This window comes from Coloeus monedula, assembly GCF_965178545.1.
Source record: "Coloeus monedula genome assembly, chromosome: 1".
Classification (NCBI taxonomy): domain Eukaryota; kingdom Metazoa; phylum Chordata; class Aves; order Passeriformes; family Corvidae; genus Coloeus; species Coloeus monedula.
In genome coordinates, this window is record NC_138781.1 from 140,718,183 (window position 1) to 140,737,215 (window position 19,033).

Below are 19,033 nucleotides of genomic sequence, written 5' to 3' on the forward strand. Positions count from 1 at the left end.
TGCAGTACAATATTCTCTTACAGCCCTGCTGCATTTTTCCAGTCATTAAAATTCTGCTGCTGCTGTTTGAGTGGGGGAAAATCCTGAAATGGCTGAAAAAATGCAGTGAACATTTCTTTATCGTTATGCTTCTAAAAGATACTCAATATAATTCTGGGGGTAAAAAGTGTTCTTGTGAAAGCAAGTTTAGCAGATGCCAGGTTCAGCTGGCAGCTGTCCTGATCATGAAAAATTTATTGGTAAAATAAACTGCCCTTTGTTTCCTGTAGGAAACATTGTGCAGGTAGGGCAGGTTTGTGTTTTGCCAGCTTGCTGTGCTCAAGAGTCAGCCTTCATTTTATAACAGACCAGCTGATCAAAATGCTTGTAGTTTGCTGATGCTGATGATCGAGCAGGAGTTTTAACTCCTGGCATTCTCCTCAGTGCAAGGTTTTCCTTCGCTGGGTATGGGCAGTGGTGCCTTTGTCTCTGTGTGCTTGAGCAGCTCTCACCTTTGCTCCCAGGACTAGGTGCAGATGTAGTTCTGTGCCTAAAAATGTGCAGACCTTGGTCTGGTGGGCATCTTCAGTAGCTGCTTTCTGAATGAGCAGGAACATGACTCTAATTTGGCGTTCATTCAGTGAATTCTCTTTTCATGTGCTTTGGGCGTATTTTGAATGGGCTCCTTTTCATACATTATACCCTTTTTACAAAAAATGTCTTCTTTTGCTTTCCTTCTCTAGAAGTTCACTCCACTTGTAAAGAATGAATCAAATTTAAATTACCATTTTTTTTTTTCCTGGTGACCTATGTTTGAATGAATAAAAAGTGAGAGTGATCACTGTGAATATTAAAAAAATCAATTTCTGTGGATTGTAGAGATTCTTTTATGGTTCCTGAGCCAGTATCATTGTCTCTTTTGTTTTTTCTTGCTAAGACAACTGGAAAATAAATGAGGTCTGTTGACTTTTCCTAATCTGCCTCCCATCAAAGATAGCTTTAAATCCTTTTGATGGGGCCATTTTCCCTTAGAAAAGTGCAGACTGATCCAAGTAGGGCTGTGTTGCATTTCCAGGCTGAAAAAGCATGTGCTTTCCCGGAAAAGTATGCAACGATTGTTTGGCTTTCTTATGCCAGTTAAGCTCCACGTTCTAAATTGCTGCTATATTACCTATTTACTATTTAGCATTAGTGGAATCAAAAGGATGTCATCAAAATAATTTGTCTTTTTGCTTCCTTGTAACAGTATCTTCAAATGATCTGTGATTATTCTGTTCCTTCTCTGCTCTGCCTGTCCTTCCAGTTCCCTCCCACACTCCCTTTTTCTATGAAGTTTTATTGCTCTTTTTTATTTCAAAGTATACATATATACGGATATATTATGGGATGGAAATTTTGGTTCCTGAAGAGTTTTTTTTTTTCTTTTCACATCTTGCAATTGATTTTCACAGAGTGGGATTTAAAATGTCACTGTGCCTATCAGCTTTTCACCAGGTTATATAACTTCTTGATTTCTCAGCACTCTGTAAAGATGAAATGCAGTAGCTGCAGCACAGATGAAGATGTCAGTTCTCATCCATAACATACTGTATCTACCCTTTCTCCACTTGTATGTTACATGTCCTCTTATTTTATAGAAGCAAAGGACTAATTTCAACCATATTAACATTAAAAGCTTTATATTTTCAGAATATATGTACTTTATTGATTTACTGAATTCCAAGCCATTTTTTTCCCCTGCAGTATATACTGCTGAATAAATGTAATGGAAGGTCAAGGAACTCTGTATTTTGTTCACATAAATTATGAGTACAACAATGCTCTAAATATATATCTTCTGGGCACCCAATTATCTTGGAAAAGCTGTGGGACTGGATCAGCAGGAGGTCACTGTAATGATCAGTACTAAGAAAGACACTGGACTGGATTTCTGTCTGATTTTAGGTATCTCCAGATGAATCTTTGTGGTTGCTTTAAAATATTTCTATAAAAATGCAAACCTGGCACTAATCTTACAGCCAGACCAAGTTTGTTTATTCTGGAGTTAGTTTACCAAAACCGTGCATTTTTCTGGAGGGAATTATTATTTTAGACAAAATTTGGGAAACATAAGAATTTCCCAGTCCAAAGCTTGACTACTTCTGGGTTTTGACTTTGTTGGAAAGTTGGGGGTTTTGTGCCTAAACTATTCTGAAAGTGGAAATCTTGACTGCATGAAACACTGGGGCTTTGGAGGTCTGTGCTGAAGCAGCTAGGCTTGAGTGTTTATGCTGCCAGGGTTTCAAGGAGAGGACCCTGCCTCGTACATGCAGCTGGAGCAGAGCCATCCATCCAGTACAGCAGGCAGGAGCAGGATATGCTCAGTGAGGGCAGGTACCAAACAGTGCCTCTATCCAGTCTGGATGGGCCAGAGAGTGAGGAATTCTACTGCCTTTTCCCTTTTCTATTCCTCTGAGTTTTGCGTAAAGACTTACACAGGTCTTAATAGGTGTGTTCTACCACTCATGTGGTAAAAAGTTACCCACAAATTTACTGGGATCTGAACTATATATGTCTATATATATACAGAGGGCTATGGAACAGCATGAAGAAAATGGATTTTAATCTCTTATTTTCATTTTCTGTTGTTTTATATTCCTAAGTTCTTCCTATTTCTCATATTTTTCACATGCGAGGTGAAAGAGGTTTTGCCTTTCTGTGCCTAAGAGCAATTAGCAAGGCTTAGCCATAATATTTTGATTTCCTAATAGTTCATTTTCATAGAAGAGTAACCAAGGAAAAAAACACATTGTGAGATTAGTTAAACGCATCTTGAAATACTGCCAATACCTCCTGAAAAGGGAATGCGATTTACTGATTCTCACTTAGCATTTAGACGAAAAGCATCTGATTTATCTAACAGGACTTCTAAAATCTTGACAGTTCTATTGCATGCATCAAAATGCAGCTTCCATGTTTTAGCTTGTATGCTGTTTCCTTACAAATTCTGATCAGGTGGTTGTTTAACAGTTCTGCTTTGGAGCTGAGCTCTAGTTAGGAAGCTAAATACACAAATGTTTCCAAACTCACTTGCCTCATTTAACATGCTGTGGCCTCATTTGTATTCTGGGCTCTGGTTTTGATCCTTTGCAACTGTTTAAATCCCTCCTTGGCTTCTTTTTTTCATACGGTGAGACACTAACTCCTCGTTTCCTGTACTTGCTCTGTTCAGCTAACCATTGAGGCTTGTGTTTGATCATGGGGATCTTAACCTGGCAAAGTCAGCCAGGCACCATCCTTGAGGTGGTCTTTATTCTGGACTAGGGGGAAAAAAAAGCCTCACTGTGCTTTGATAAACCTCAGTATAGTGCTTTTTGATTGGATTCTTCTTTTATTAATGTCATTTACTATACCTATAGATTGCCAGTGTCTGGCAGTGGGTGTAGCTGCAGTGCTTATCCTGCTCTCTGGACTTACTGATTTAAAAAATATAATAAAAAGCCCTGCAGGGCAGCTGTGTTATGCAATCTCTTGTTTCTATGCTTGTCCAACTCTATTTTGTATCACTGTGAGCAGAAAAAAAATGGGAAAAGATTGTTGCTTGTCACAGGCATAAATCTAAATGGTGGTTCAAGGGAAAGGTCATCCATGTCTGCTGGTGAGGACATGTCTTTGCTTCAGCATGAAACTGAATTATGGTTTTAGGCTGTCTTCTTGAATGTCAGTATGTGCTGCCTGTGAGTCCCACCTGCAAAGGGAAAAGGCAGGAGCGGTGGTGTGGCCCTTCTCAGCACGCATGAGCTGCAGCTGGGCAGCAGCTATTGCTGCCTCTACAGAAGCAGAGGTGACTGCCTGGGAGTGCTGCTTGTCTTCCCCTCCCGTCCTCTTCTTCCTTTCTCTGCCCCAGTGTCTCCCCCTTCTGCAGCTGAAATGTTGAGAAGATCTCCAATCTGTGGATAAAGCTCGGTCATCTCATTTTAACCTGTTGCAATGTTACGGCAGGGTTTGTGAGAACTGCCCTTCTGGGTGTCTCCTCTCAACTTATTGCTGGGAGCTTGATCCTTCCTGCTTGATCCACCAAGATTGTAGGGGTAACTGTTTCTAAATGTCAAGCAGCTCCTCTGTAAGTTTCTGGGAAGGAAAGAATAAAAAACTCGTGCTTACTGCAATGTGCAGACCCAGGTCCCAAAAATCCTCCCCATGCTCCTGACAGAGAGTGCTGCTACTGAAGACACAGCAGCTCAAACACTGCTGACCCAAGGGAGTTCACTGAAGCACAGGAGCACAGATGCAAGATGTGTCCTGAAAAAAAGTAAGGGAAAAGCTGAGAGGGATCGTTTTGCTTTGGTGTTGCGCTGAAAGGTTTTGCTTTCCAAGATCTGTGCCATAAGGCACGGATCTGAACAGGCTTGTATCATCCTGGGCACTTTCTTGCCTCTCAGACATCGACTACTTCATGTTTATTAATGCAATTTCTTAAAAGGCTTCTAAAGGCTCTGCAATATAATCAGTGTTTTAATATTTAAGTGTTTTTATGGTGTAGTTGGTTGGTAAATAACTCCACAGAAGGATGCAAGCTGTTTGCTCTTGAACCTCAGCGTGTGCATGTTTCTACTGAGCCAGGTGGTCTTTGGCAAGCTGTGACCCGTCTCCACAGCTGGTTCAAGAAATAAGGTTCTGCCATAGTAGGATGCTGAAAAGAGCCCAGGTACCTTGACTCCTGCGAGTCAGATCTTTCTTTTTACTGTTGACCTTAAAATTGACAGCTAGAGATTTACGCCGCACGTGTAAAAAAAGGTTGGGTGGTATCTCTTGATAAGCCATGGGGTGCATCAATGGTCACCTCCTTCCCAGGATGGAGACAGCTAAACCACCTCAGTTCATGGTCTCAGCATCAGGCAGGGACCTAAGGATGCCATGGAATCGGTACCCCTGTCAGGAAGCTGGGAGAGACTCAGGAATACACAACTGGTTTATGAAGTGTGTTACTGCTCAGTAACACACTTCATCGTGCTGCTCTCTATTTTAATTTAATCGACTGGCAACGTTTGTCAGAAGAAAGTTCAGCTTCTGCAAAAATGCTGACAAATTTGATAACTGCAGTACATTATGTCAAGTTGGGTTTATTAAACACACAAATTAAAAAAGAAGCCTTTGGTCTGTAGATAACAAAATGTACTTTATAACTTATAAAATAAAAGAGTTCCTTCCTATCTTAGGCAACATCCTTTCCTAATGTTAAACTATTACTATGTGGTATAGAAACAAGGTATAAATTTTTTTAGGAAAGACTGAAAAATGTCTTCTGGTGCTTAAATATATTAAAAAAATAGATTTTTTAAAATATACAAATTTTTAAGCATCTATATTTCCATATTTATATAAATCTGAATTATGTAAGTACTGGAGGACATATTTATTTTTTCTATGACAGCTGGAAGTGGAATGCTCACCCTGCCTTCTTGAAGTTCAGGCCAGAGTGACACCTGTGACACCCCCAGCAGCCCACAGACCAATCACTGTGCACAGACATGGCCTCCCAGCAGGAGATCTGGTGGTGACAACATTTTCTGTAGTCTAGAAGGGCCTTATTTTCAGTAAATGGGAAAAATCCAAATGTATTATGACACAGTGGAAATCTGCTAGCTATATCTTCAGTGGCTTCTGGCAGCCAGGGATATGCTCTGATCATTGCACATGCGATGCAAGCACATGTCTATGCTTGCTTGAGCCACTTCATTCTCTCTTGGGGATGATCATGCCCTGGTTCCCACTCCACTCTATGTCTCCTGTGGCTCCTGCTGCTTGTTGCAATAGAGCTTCCCTTGGTCACAGTCCCTTCTGCAGCCAAGGGGGTGTATCATCATCATTGTGGGCTGTGCCTGGAGGCTGAAGACATAAAGAAATGTCTTCACAACCTTTACACTCTTGTGAACACAAAGTAAAAAGTTGTTGAAAATATTCCTCCTACTCCCACAAAACAAAGAAACAAAATAGTTGTGTGTGTTTTCCATTTGTTTATAAATAAGTAAGCACTATTTCACAGCCTATCTGTTCTGAAGTATGTTTCTCCTTTATATATAGACTCTCAGTACAACCTGTTATTAGTCAGCTTATTAAGGGGCATTGCTTACTTCTTAGGATGACAAGGAATGAAAACATATATGCTCAAGATAGCATTTTCTCAATAGGTGCAATTAACTGACTTCCCATTTTCTATTTGCGTCTGGTGGGACCTTACCAGGGCTCTGGATCTCCCTCTGCTGTGCAGCTGCAGTGTCTGAATGAACGGGGTATGGGCTGGCATCCCCACTGAGCCCTCTGGGCCATTCTGGGAGCTCGGGAGGAAATGCCAGTAGCTGCTTGGCCATGTTAAAGACCCTGAGTGAAAAGAGAAAGCTGGCTGTAGTTAGTCAGAGCTCAATGCTTGGAGCAGGAGGGTCTCCTGGCAGAAGGGTAGGAGGATAATTTTGTCTTGTTTAAGTCTAAAATATTCCTGTATCTTTGAAGATCTTTATTCCCATCTAGTATAGGCTAACCTGATTTATGAATAAGAAGGGCCAAAAGAACAAGACAAGAATTTTTTAAAACATTTTATTTTATTTTAAATAATTTTTTATTCCTTTAAACTGACCAGTACCCAGAAAAATTCCTTCAAGAAAACAGAGCTTGAATTAACATGTTTTCAATGGAGGATGTGGTATATAGATCAAATTTTCAAAAAAGCCAACCAATATAAAGCTCATTTTATACCATCTATGTTTTCTGCACATTTCACTAAAATGCTAAAATGATACTTATTATTCAAAATACTTGAATTATGCATAAGTTGGAAGGCAAAATTTCAATTCTGCTTTGGCAATGATGATGAAAGATTTCTCATTTTGCCTAGTCTCTAACTTGCCTTTGACAAGTTATGTGCTTCCACAGAGATCTATCTCATAGAATTATATCCTGCAGAACACTCTGAGAACCAGTTTATGTTCCTAGCAAGGAGAAATGCTGAAGTTTTAGCCTCCTCAAAAAGACTTTGCCCAAAGGGCACTTCAGCCTCAGTTCGAGGGGAAATCTTGTGGCCCAAGGAAGAGGATGTTCCATTTGGAAAGAAGCATGAGCAGAGTTAGGATGATTTCTTGTGAGATTTATGCATCTCCTGCCCTGGACTGACTCCCCTTCTCAGCCCCGTGATCTGTTGGCAGGTCACAGAGCATGGTGTTTACACTCTCTGCAGCGTGTCTTAATGCTCTCTGGCTTAAGGACTCTCTGGCTTGCTGCACCTCTGGCCCCAGGGCTGGCGTTCCAGCTGCCAAGCAGCCCCGTGTGACAAGGCAGAGGCTGTCAGGAGACAGCACAGGATGCCCAGCTGCAGGAGGAAGGCCACACCAAAAGATCCCCACTTGCCTGGAGGCACTGCAGCCCCAAGGCTGTTGTATCTGCCTGGGCTCAGATGTTGCTGGCTGGATCTCATTCCTCGTGCTTTATTATCATTTCCCCTTTCACAAAATACCTTTATACCTCACTGAATTTTCAGTGTTGAGATCACAATGTCTTATCCCATGTATATCTTGTGGAATAGAGATAATAATGATGTATAAATTAGTTTTATATTTCAAAAGAAGTCTTTAAGTTGTTTCAGGTTGTATGATTTACTGGGCAAGGCAGAAGAATGTGCAGATTTGCACTTCCATGTCTTATGATAAGCATATCCACAGCATGTTATTTGAACCTGAGCTGTGGTTGCCTGCTGTGCTGATGATTATTCATTGAGATGGTAGAACTAGAACACACTAATCTCTGGTACTGTAAGAGCATTGTAACATTCAACCTGCTATGCCATCTCTTTGAGAAGTTAAAAGGCCCTTTTGCTTCCAAATTTGACTACATAAATATATGCATGTTATGATTGCATATAGCACAGCAATCTCGGGAACATTAAGTGCCCGGGGATATTGCAGCTGACTTGTAAACAACTCAGAAAACAGTCAAGCATAGGGTTGGAATCAGAAATGTAAATGCAATTGCCTAAATTAAAGGCCATGGGTAAAACAGCTTTGTTGATGTATAAAGTACTTGCAGTTAGCACAGGAAATAATTGATACTATGACAAAGTTAATTACATGGAAAAATATTATGAGATTGTATGGCTTCACTGTAAGCGAGGTATTCTGTATGTCTAAGGGTACCCCATGTAACTCCCAGACCACTGCCTACACTGGCCCTTGAAAACTCTGAATTCAGTGTATGGGAGAGAAGATGGTAATGTGGAATGTGGTTCTCCACAGTACAGGATGTGTGAAAATCTCACAGTAATTTTCGGCGGAATAGGGTCTGGGTGCTGATTGCATAGCCTATAATAAAGTGATTTCAGAAACTTCTAATCAGGTGAAGTAAAGACTTTCATTAGAGATACAACCTTAAAATAGTCTGGACGGTTTGAATCCATCCTTATAAATAAAGCTGCAATAGATATAATCCTGCAGCATTAATGAGACAAATAAGAATGAAATAGAAATCATTATCACTTTTAAGCCATTATGAAAAATTTTTCTGTGATGAATATGACAGAGCTGGAAATTTCAAGACCCGTGAAAATTGTACTGAAGTAGATTTGCATAATGCACTGGAAGAGCTTTTGTGAAAATGGAACTAGTGGGAGTTATTTAAATAACAGTATAGCAGCTATTAACAAAATAGTGAGATTCAAAATAGTAATTTACTTTACACATCTCTTCTAAAACATGTCCAGAATCAAGATATCTGTCAGCAAATAGTACAGCATTGCAACCCACCCTCTCAAAATTCTGAAAGAACAGATCAAGGAATTCTCATCCTTGACAAAACACAAACCTTAGTAGCAGAGCATATTATTTCCACCATGTAAAGCAGCTGTAAAGTATTATACAGCCATGGAGAAGCCATATGATCTTGAGCTGTTAATCCTTGCACAAGCTTAGGCAGGAAAAGAAGAATGAAGTGTGTATGCTATGACTATTTGCGTTGCATTATGTGTTTAGCGTGATCGCTGCCATTTTCCTCTCCATCATCATCATCACCTCCCTCCCTACTCCTACCATGCCTCATCCTCCTGGAATGTACATCTCCAGGCCCATGTGTGGTGTGGAGAGCGCTTTGACTCCTTTGCCCGCGGACTCACTAACGCTTCTCTCCCAGGCAGTGAGAATGCCTTGTCACACTTGAACCACAAGTGGATTCTGGATTCTCCCGCTTGGAGTTCATGGATGTAACCTGGCAGCAACCAATCTATATGTCTTCTGTAAATGATCCTCCAAGGGTTTACCTGTAGCAGTGCTGTCATGCTCCCAGGAATAATCACAAGGTTTGTGTTCATTTTTGTAAGTCTTTATTCTGTGATGTGCCCTTGAAACCCAGGGAGCTCCAGCATTGCCTATAAATCTTGTTAAAAGGGTATGGGTTGCCTGTTCCACACAGCAAAAAAAACCCTAGTTTTCAATTATTTAGATACTATTCATCTTCTCCCTGAAGCCTGGTCAAAACTTCTGGTTGACATTGTGCTTTGTTATAGAGTGAGGGATGGTGGCAATTTTCCTGCATGTGCTGTGGCCCCTTCTATGAGGATGACTAGGAGGTGGAGAAGGGTGGTTTTGGTTTGCTTTCTGGTACTCTGATGATTAACAATTGCTGTGTCTTTGCATGGTAATTTTTGGTGTATAAAGGAAAAAAAAAATGAGTGTTTTGTATGCTTACTCTACTTGCTCAAGTACATAATAAGAGTATAAAGCAAAATATGATGTTGAAATTCCTCTATTTTTTTTTTTGTGCATAGCTCTCATGCCTGCAATGTTTTCTTCCCTGAAGCTGGGCTCAATGTTACATTGGTATTACATACCTGTCACTTTGAATTGCTTTTTGAGCTGTGTAGGTGTGAATTCATTCCTAATCTTTTCGTATCACCACCCATGTGAAGATCATCTTGTGTTTGCTCTGTGCCGTCAAATGATCTCATATGCTGCTTGCATTTTCTGAAAACTGCTGCATGACCAACACATTAAGTAACGCTCTGAAGGGCTTTTCTGCAGGTTTTTGCTTGTTTACTGTGAGACATTGATTTAGTGCTGTCCTATATTCTAGTTTGCTTTGTGATGTTTGGTTTCTTTTCCTCTGCATTTCATAATGTCCAATTCAGATTTGAATTGCAAGTTTGTTGCACTCGGTTGCCTGCAGTACTTAGTAGTGGATAATTAGTGTTAATACAAAAGATGGAGCATGCACTGAGTGGCTCTTTCCCTGTGAAAAACCTCCACCTTCCAGCAATCCCTGGCTCAAGGAATTTGTTTCCTGAAGTACCTGCATGCTTCATAGCCTCTAATGGATGCTTTCTGCCTGACTTGTGTCTTTCTTTTCTCTACCAAGTATATATACCAGTCAAAGAAGTACTTAGCTGTGTTTGCTCCAAACATGTTGTTTGCCTTCATTTGGCTCTTCTGAAGTTTCTGTCAGTGTAAAACCATTTGCCTCCCCCTTTCCAATTGCTTATGGCTGTAGAGATCCCTGGGCTGATTCCCCACTGCTAATTCCTTCCCACTGTCTGTTTCATCTTGCACCATGAGGAACCAACTCATCATCATCATCACAGGTGGTTTTCTCTGTACCAGTGTAATCCTGCTATCTTCCTTTTGGGAGGGGATGGGCAGAGCCATAACCAGGTCATACTCAAAAGCATTGAACAAAAGATTTTCTAGCAGCCCTCCATGGCATTGCCTCACACTGCAGACACACAGAAGAAGCCTCAGGTGGTAAATGGAGCCTGACTGCAGACCAAAGCATTTTACTTGATCCCTCTGAATTGCCAAAGCAGCCAAAAAATGCCCCAGCCATGTGCAAATGCAGATTTCTGTGCTGGCTTGGGGGAATGACCAGTGTGTCCACAGGAGAATAAAACAACTATCTTGAGTGCTCTCTGTGCAGACATGAGGGAGTTAAGCTTTCTCCTGTGTTTAAGTTGTCAGACCTTTTCAGTGTTGTGTTTAAAACAGAAGTTTACCTGTTTTTTTCCAAAATCAGATAAATTCTGGCTGTGAACATCAGTTTGAATCAGTTTCTTGCTACAAAAAAATCAAATTCATAACCAGCTCTTCTGAGCATTCAAAAATACTAAATGCATCTCTGAAGAGTAAACATCACTCTCAAATGAAAGGTTTTGTTTCTCCTATTAACTGTGTAGTAAAATCTCTGCAATAGTCACAAGGGGCACAGAGAGGGGTTTTTTGTATTTGGTAGATAAGAATGAGCTAGGCTTTCCTCCAAATCTTTGTTGCAGTAAGGGATTTTTACTTAGAAATTCACAAAGACTTAATTGTACAGATTCTCAGCTCCTGAGATGCTTCTTATGGTTGTTTGTTTCCACCATAAATGGTTTAAATGCTTCTTTCCTTTCTCCCTTTTGTTTCAGACTGGACTGGCAGCCATGATGCTTTTAGGTGCTTTCAGGATCTCTTTAGAAAGTAGTGCCTTATTTTTTTTCCATCCTGCTTTACAAAAATGCAGTTTGAAATCGTAACATGAAAAAAAAATGCATGGATTTTGTTAGGAATGGAATAGGTTTCTGATAGTGAGTGCCAGGAATGAAATCCTAATGCTCATAAATTCTCTAGCAGAGTTCCCAGGGAATTCACTAGCCCCAGGATTTCCTAAATCTATGGCCTACCAAACACCTGATGACATTTTCTTTTTGAGGGAACTGGTAAGGGACTGTTCAAAGTGAGCCATTCCTGGGAAATGCTTCTGGAGAGCTCAGGATGCCAGCTGGGCAGGAGAAAGTAAAAGCATCTGTCGGGTGGTTTCTAATATGCAGTAGAAAACCTTGGAGTTGTATGAAGAGGATGGATAGAGAAATAATGTGCAAGTTCAACAGCTAGTCAGTGTATCTACCTACAGGGATGTCACATAACACAATTTGGAAATGTGCATTCCCTCCTGGATTAGCTGAAGGAGCAAATCCTCAGTGATTAGTGACCAGAGTGTGCTGAGAGGTGAGTTTGGGATTCGTGCCTCTGTTCAGCAGATTAGAGGTACCAAGGCTTCACAGAAGGTCTAGGACAGCTGGAATTATTGGGGTGAGCAGCACCTGTCCTAGGAAAATACAGTGAGATACAAATGGAGAGAATGGGAGTATAATGGCTTATTAGCAATAGTGCAATTGAACTACACAAACAGGTGCATCAAATGTGTGCTTGAGCAGGGTTGTGTCAAAGCAGGGTGCTGCTCAGCTGTGTTCCACGCAAACATGGCATCTCCAGACCCAGTCACCAGCTTTGGCCCTCAGATGTGTTGTCTTGATTACTAGTCAACAATTGCTCCTTCAGCATTATTCCATGTTAGCTTCTCCTCTGAGCGAGCCACTTTTGCTAGGAATGTGCCTGTTTCTTCTGACATCCCAGTGAGAGCACAACCATATTTCACAGAGGATGCTGGTAGCCAGAACAAAGCAGCAGTAACCAGCCCAGGTTTCCACACCTCCCAAAGACCCAAAGGCTGCAGATTTTCTTTTTTTGTTGTTGTTGTTGCATGGTTTTCTCTCCCCTACAGTTCCTATGCTTTAAGGGTAGCTGCAGAAAGGAAATTTTTGCCCCTTCTACTTTAGATCTCAGTCAAATTAGGACTTTGTCCTTGCTGTCAGATAAGGATTTCCCAGCCCCACCAGTCTTTGAAGCTGTCTCTGTCCAGCTGTCAGCTGGGCAGCTGCAGCAGCAGCATTTTGTGTCACACCAGGCAATACTAAAAGGCATGTGTTGCCCATTGTTGAAAAGTTATGTGAAGGCTGCTACAAAATACATGGAATAAAAGATAAAAAAAAATTGCCACAGCATTTCTTATATCTTTTATTTATTTTTCTACAAGCAGACAGCCTGAAACAAAGCAAGAATGAGGAATGTGATCCCAAGGCATTTCATGTTCAAATTTCTTTCTGATGAAGAATAAATCATTTCAGCCCAACTGTGTAGCTGTAATAGACATAAAAAACCCCACCAAAAAACCCCAAACCAAGTGCAACACAAAGCTGGTAATAAAGCAGGGTGGTGAAAGGTCAGGCTTACAGAGAATTATTCATTCTCTTGCCTTCAAAACGCATGCAGAACTCAGACTTTCTTTCAAGGAATGGTGGTCTAGTGAAGACACAGTTCAAAGACTGCAGTGTTTTTTCAAACTATTTGCTAGCTATATCAATATACAGTTCAGGTGGGCTGAAGGAAGATGCATTAGAGTAAGCTGCTTGTTTTTGTCAAGTCATTCCCATAAAATTGTGTCCTTGCTTGAACCTGTGTCCTACTCAGCTGACCCTGTTATTGCAGTCTGGATTAATTCAGACCCTGTATCTTTTTGTCTTTCCTGCCAGCAAAAGCACTGTCACCACTGTCTCTCAAGAACAGTTTGATATTACATATCAATATTACATGCACTTGCTGGGCTGTCATGCTCCTGGTTTGTTAATTTTGGTATTATTGCTTTGGAAGTCTTACTTTTAAATTATTCTCAATTGCAAGAATAGATAACTTTTTCGATATTAATTTGCTACAGGCATTTCAACCAAGACTTTTATTAATCATAAGTAGGCCATGTGAAAATTTTACTGCTCAGATGACAGGTATTATCCCTTTATTCCTATGTGATTCTAGAAGAATAGACAGTATGTTTGTAACAACAATCTGGTGTTCCCCACAGTGCAGCAAGTTATTTTATTAGCTACCTCCAGACAGCTTTATTAATTGGACTGTCCTTCAGACAGCCAATGGTGAAGAATATGTTCATAACACAGCTGACAATATAAGTCATAACAGTATTTTTCAATTTGTAAAATTTATTTCAACTCACCTGCTGTCTTCCTCTGGGGCAGAACATGAACATGCATAATACGGGACATAGGTAGACTTATTGATCTGGAGGCCTCAGGATTGTGGAGAGGTGCTAAACATTTTGTAGCTTCTTTGCCCACAGCTATTTTGCACAACACAGAAGCAATACCCTGCAATCACAGTGAAAGTTGTGGTCTGAGGGAGAGCATTACTTATTGAAAACTAGTGATTTTCTTCTCAAAAGTCATCCTTTAAATCTTCAAAGGTTTCTAGTGGTAAGGAATTATAAAGACTTTTTATATCACCCGAAAGACAGTAGATTCAACAATGTAGCAGAATAACATTATGATGGAACACCATTTCACTGTTAATGATTCAATGAAATATGAAATATTCCTGCCTTCATTTTAGGTAAATATATTTGACCAGCTGTAGGCTTAAAGCCAGAAGTGTTCAAAACAAGGTCTCAGTTTCAGGAGCATCATTTCCAGCAAAAGGCTTTTTTTTTCTTCTCCCACAATGTTTATTCAGAGAGGATGCCCTGCCCATTCTTGGTTTTAATATGTATCAGTGCTCATAATGCTGTTAGTTTATCCCAAGCTGTCTCCACTGACTCCATACGTAGGTCCATTGACCAAGCTCCTCCAAGTAAAGACAGCTTTATCACAGTGACAAGTTCTTCCCGTATCTGTAGGGCTCTTTGAACAGCAAGAGCTAATGTAAGCAGCTGGTTTATGTGGAGCAGTAGTTGTTCATTGTTTCTCATAATGTCACTCTTATAATTCATTAAAATTAGTTATTGGTGTTACTGTATGAGCACAGTGCAGAGTTAAACCAGAAACCGTCAAGGCTGGATGCTGCCTACCTCAGAAGTTTAAATGAGTTCTGGAGTAATTAAGGACAAACCAAGAAATGTAACTCCAAAGGTGCAGCATCTAACTCAGAACACACATAAACCAGAGTCTGCTGGGGGCTGGAAAGATATCCATTGATGGACTTACTGGAGACATTTGTCTAGATGATGCACTACAGCCTTTCTTAAGTGTAGGAGGGATAAATATCCCTGTCAACCCAAACTGTTTGTGCAGAGTCATTGGAGCTGAGAACTGTTCCTTCAAATGCAAGGCACCCTGGACTAGTCTAGGAAAAGGTTCTAGTGAAAGTAGTCTTTCTTATTGAATGACATAGAGAAGCTAATTTCTAACCGCCAGTTTTCTAACTTATAGTCTTTTCCCTGGACTAAGCAATGCCCTGTATGAGTAAAGTCATTTTGCCCTCATAGTGTCATTCATAAAATTCTACACACACGTTGATACATTAATGTACCTTCCAGAGGTTGATCATGACCTGTGTATTTTCCAATCTACTTAGAGCAGTTGTTATTATTATGACAATATCTTAAACTAGCAGAATCTGTTCGTAGTGGAGTAGTCCATGCTGTTTAATTGCGACCAATACATGGAAAAAATGTTTGAAAAATAAGGAAGTGCTGAGTTAAGAGGGGGCTTACTTAGCATTAAATTGTTAGCCTAATAAAATTATCCTCTAGAATTGCCAAACTTTATCATTTTACTTCACTTGCTTCAAAATTTCAAAGTTGTTATGTTCCCTTCATCTCAAATCAATATCTCACTGCAATGTCATAAACCTCTTTTATTTCCAGGATCAAACCATGTAGTCAGCTATATACATTTATAAAGACCTAATCTGAGAAAAGTATTGACAAAATCCAATGTGTATGTAGTGAACTTCATTGTAACAGGTCATTTGTCTCTATTCAATAACTCTAGTAGCATAGTAACCTCTATTTTACATTGCTAGTGATAGTGGAGATACCAGAACTATGGTGAATCAGTGATGGGGGTGTACTCACCCCACTCCAAAGTAGGATTTGAGATTTAGTCGTCTTTCCCTCAGAACTTTGATAAAACATCTAGATCTGAGGAGGAATTGAGAGTGATAATGTCATTTGCCTTGGCTTTAAGATGTCTCTTTCAGAATATACTTGTGCACAAGCTGTGATGTTATGTCTGGATGTGTGTGCAACTAGAGTTGTAAAAAACTAGTTGGGTGATTGGGCTCAGAGAATAGTGGTTAATAATTCATATGGGGATGCCAGTAATGAGTTGAACATTGATTTCTTCTGCAGAACAGAGGATTTCTTTTCCTTTGTCCACTGCTTCTGCAGTGCAAAAATGGTACCTGGGGTTAGTGGGATTATTGAGAAGCAATGTGTTGAAACTATTGCAGAATAAGAAATTAAGTTGTAGAGCTGCATCTGAATTCAGAAGGTCATACATCAATTCTTTTCTCTTAAGGCTTTCAGCAACTTTGTGCAAATTATTTAATTTCTTTGTACTCCCCTCATCTGCGATAACTTAAGCCAGGCAACTTAAATGATAGGGTAATGGTAGGCAGCTTGCCTTGGAAATAGATTAGGGACTGATCCTTCAAGCAGCTCTGCAGGCTGATCTGAGGGCAATTTACCATTGGCAGCTACATGGGTGATGGAAGTGCTGTAATTGATTTAGCAGAACATGAAAGGGGAAATTCATGCAAGGCCTAATTCATCACTGCTGTTCTGTGTTCTGCTGTGACATGCATGAATTATTGTACAATGAACAGTAGAATATCACTGTTAGTCTACATATAATTGAGGTATGGAATGATGATTAGTAATACTTTACTGCCGAAAATTGCCTGTAGATTAAAGAAGAAGTCCCAGTCGGTGGATATTAGTGGGCCAGGATGCAACCCGGTGGCAGCTGAAGCTCAGACACCTCAGCCCAGCCAGCCCTTTCCTGCCACTCAGACAGCAGCTTCCGAGGAGGAGCAGAACAACACCACAAACACCCAAAGGCGCAACCCGCGGAGGAGTGATCTGAAGAGATATTACACCATTGGTGAGTTTTCTTTCACAGGAAAAATCAAATGCACTTGTTACAAAAGCAGGGTCTTATTGTTTATTTGTGGTTTATTTCTTTTGCTTAATCACAGCTGGCTACTAAGTTTACAAATGCTCACAGCGAGCAGGAAGTTATCACATCTTAATGCTGATGTCAAATTACTCTAAAGAATTAACCTGCTTTATTTACCTGGATTCTTTCCCACTCCCTTTTTTTTATTCCATAAAAAGAATTATTGAAGAAAGCATAAAAGCAATTTTGAAAGGAATGCTTTAGGAATAATGTAATTCTTACAGTTGATTGCATTGGAATTTTGGCAGAGATTGTTTAGAAGGCTCCTGGTTAGAAAGTATTTCCAGTTTGGAGAGGGAGGAGGCATACTGGGTGGGAAGAATTATTTAGGGGGGCTTATTGATATCTTTCTCTGAATATTTTGGTTTCCTGAATCTTCATCTGGGATGTTAGCATCTCCATGAGTCTTATCAAACCATCTTAAGCACCCTGGAACATGCTTTGCAGTTTGCTTCCCCATAAATAGTTTTGAGATTGTGCCTGACTCCTTTTAGCCAGGTTGGAAGGGACCATAGTGGGTCATCTGGTCTGAGCTCCCTGCTCAAGCAGGCTCATTGCAGAGCACATGGCACAGGATTGTATCCAGATAGTTCTTGACTATCTCCAGTGAGGGAGACTCCACAACCTCTCTGGGCAGCCTGTTCCAGTGCACAGTCACCTGCACAGTAAAGAAGCTCTTCCTCATGGTCAGGTGGAACTTCCTGTGCATCAGTTTCTTACAATTGCCTCTTTTCCTATTGCTTGGCAATAGTTTGTGACCTGTTGAATTATTGCAGTATTGTGATCGTTTCTTCTGCTCCAAGGGAACTATTTGCATGTCTTTAACTTGTCTAAAAGGTAAAGAAAAATGTGTTTCCTTAGACATCTTTCATTGTGTTACGTCTAATCCCTTGAAACTGATTGTCATTGTAAGCTATGTTGCTTTTAAAGAAGAAAACTTCATTAGCAATCGACCCATTTTAATAATGAAGTCTGTATTTTAAGTGGTGAATGATTGTATGTGTTTGCATTTTTTGATGCCCAAAAATTTTGCTCTGCTGTTTTTTTCTCCTCTTTTCTCCAAATGATCTTACAGGAATATCAAAGATAAGCCAAGATTACTTTATACATGAAGCAGGATTTGGCATGGGGGTGGGTTTCCTAAGACTAATAATGAAAATAGAATTCCATCACATCATCAAAGTGAATTCTTAATCTAATTCAGTATTAAAACATATTATTGGCCAACTGACCGTAGTTGAGTATTTTTCTGTGAGCACCCAAAACACAGCCTGCATATGGAAATACAGATTAAGGTTTGTGTTTATCTACTTGTCAAATTTGACTCACTGCAGTTTCTTTTTGGGAATCTTTACACAATCCTTATAATGTGAACCCAAATCTATATGTGCTTTGAGTGATCACAAGGTCTGAGCACTAGTTCCTCGGGATGTAACCTGTGTGCTGGAATAACTGAATGTTTTCCATACATTTGAATAATTCGTTGGGATATTGTGCAGCACTTCATTTGACACACTTGTTGACTGGAAAAGGCCTCTGAAGGTTGTATAGTCTGGTGTCCTGTTTGAAGCAGGACCTCAGCCAACACCAGATAGAACAGCCAAGGCTTTGTCTTGCTGAGTTTTGACAGTCTCCAGGGGTGGATACTCCACTGCCTCTCTGCTTATTGTGCTGGAACACAGACAGTGTGTCCACAGACAACAGCATTCATGGGCAACTTGCCCATAAACAGATACTGACGTTAGTGAACAACAGTTGCAGACCCTAGGGAAGTGTGAGGGGAACAGACCACAGAAAGTGGCCAAACTTGCAGGTTTTTTTCAAATATTGTCTTCCATTATCCCTGTACAGAGTACTGAGCAAGTCCAGAGCTGTCTGGACTGACCCAGTATGGGAGATGTGTTGGTTTTCTGTTCTTATACATTCAGCCTTGTCTATGTGACTTGTCTAAACCACAAAGACTAAGTTGCTAGAGCCAGTATCACTGCATACTGCCTTGTGTGACTTTTGCTGACAGGCAAATTGAAGAGACAAGAGTTTCCCTGTATCTTCTCAAATGTTTGGTGGCACACGTTCCTGATGGTTGTGAAAATGAATGGTTTAATCTTGGACAGCACAGTACTGATACCAGATGAACATGTTTACTGTACTGACTTGTTCCAATATTGAGTCTATGGCTTTGATAACCTGAGAGAAGGATAATTATCTTCTTAGTGCATATGTTAATTTATGACCTATATCACCCTCTTGACTTAAAAAGAATTT

General features: G+C 40.3%; 1 protein-coding gene across 3 annotated transcripts in view; it reads left to right on the plus strand.

Annotated features, from left to right (window-relative positions):
- The window catches only part of OXR1 (oxidation resistance 1), a 275,058-nt gene that overhangs the window by 121,400 nt on the left and 134,625 nt on the right, over window positions 1-19,033 (plus strand). For 2 of the 3 annotated variants that reach the window (XM_082291243.1, XM_082291245.1), the window contains exons 2-3: window positions 9,130-9,295; window positions 16,497-16,693. In XM_082291243.1, the coding sequence (XP_082147369.1) occupies window positions 9,237-9,295; window positions 16,497-16,693 (256 nt within the window). In that variant the 5' untranslated portion in view covers window positions 9,130-9,236. The remainder of the gene's footprint in view (window positions 1-9,129; window positions 9,296-16,496; window positions 16,694-19,033) is intronic. The other variant, XM_082291244.1, reaches the window with a different exon arrangement.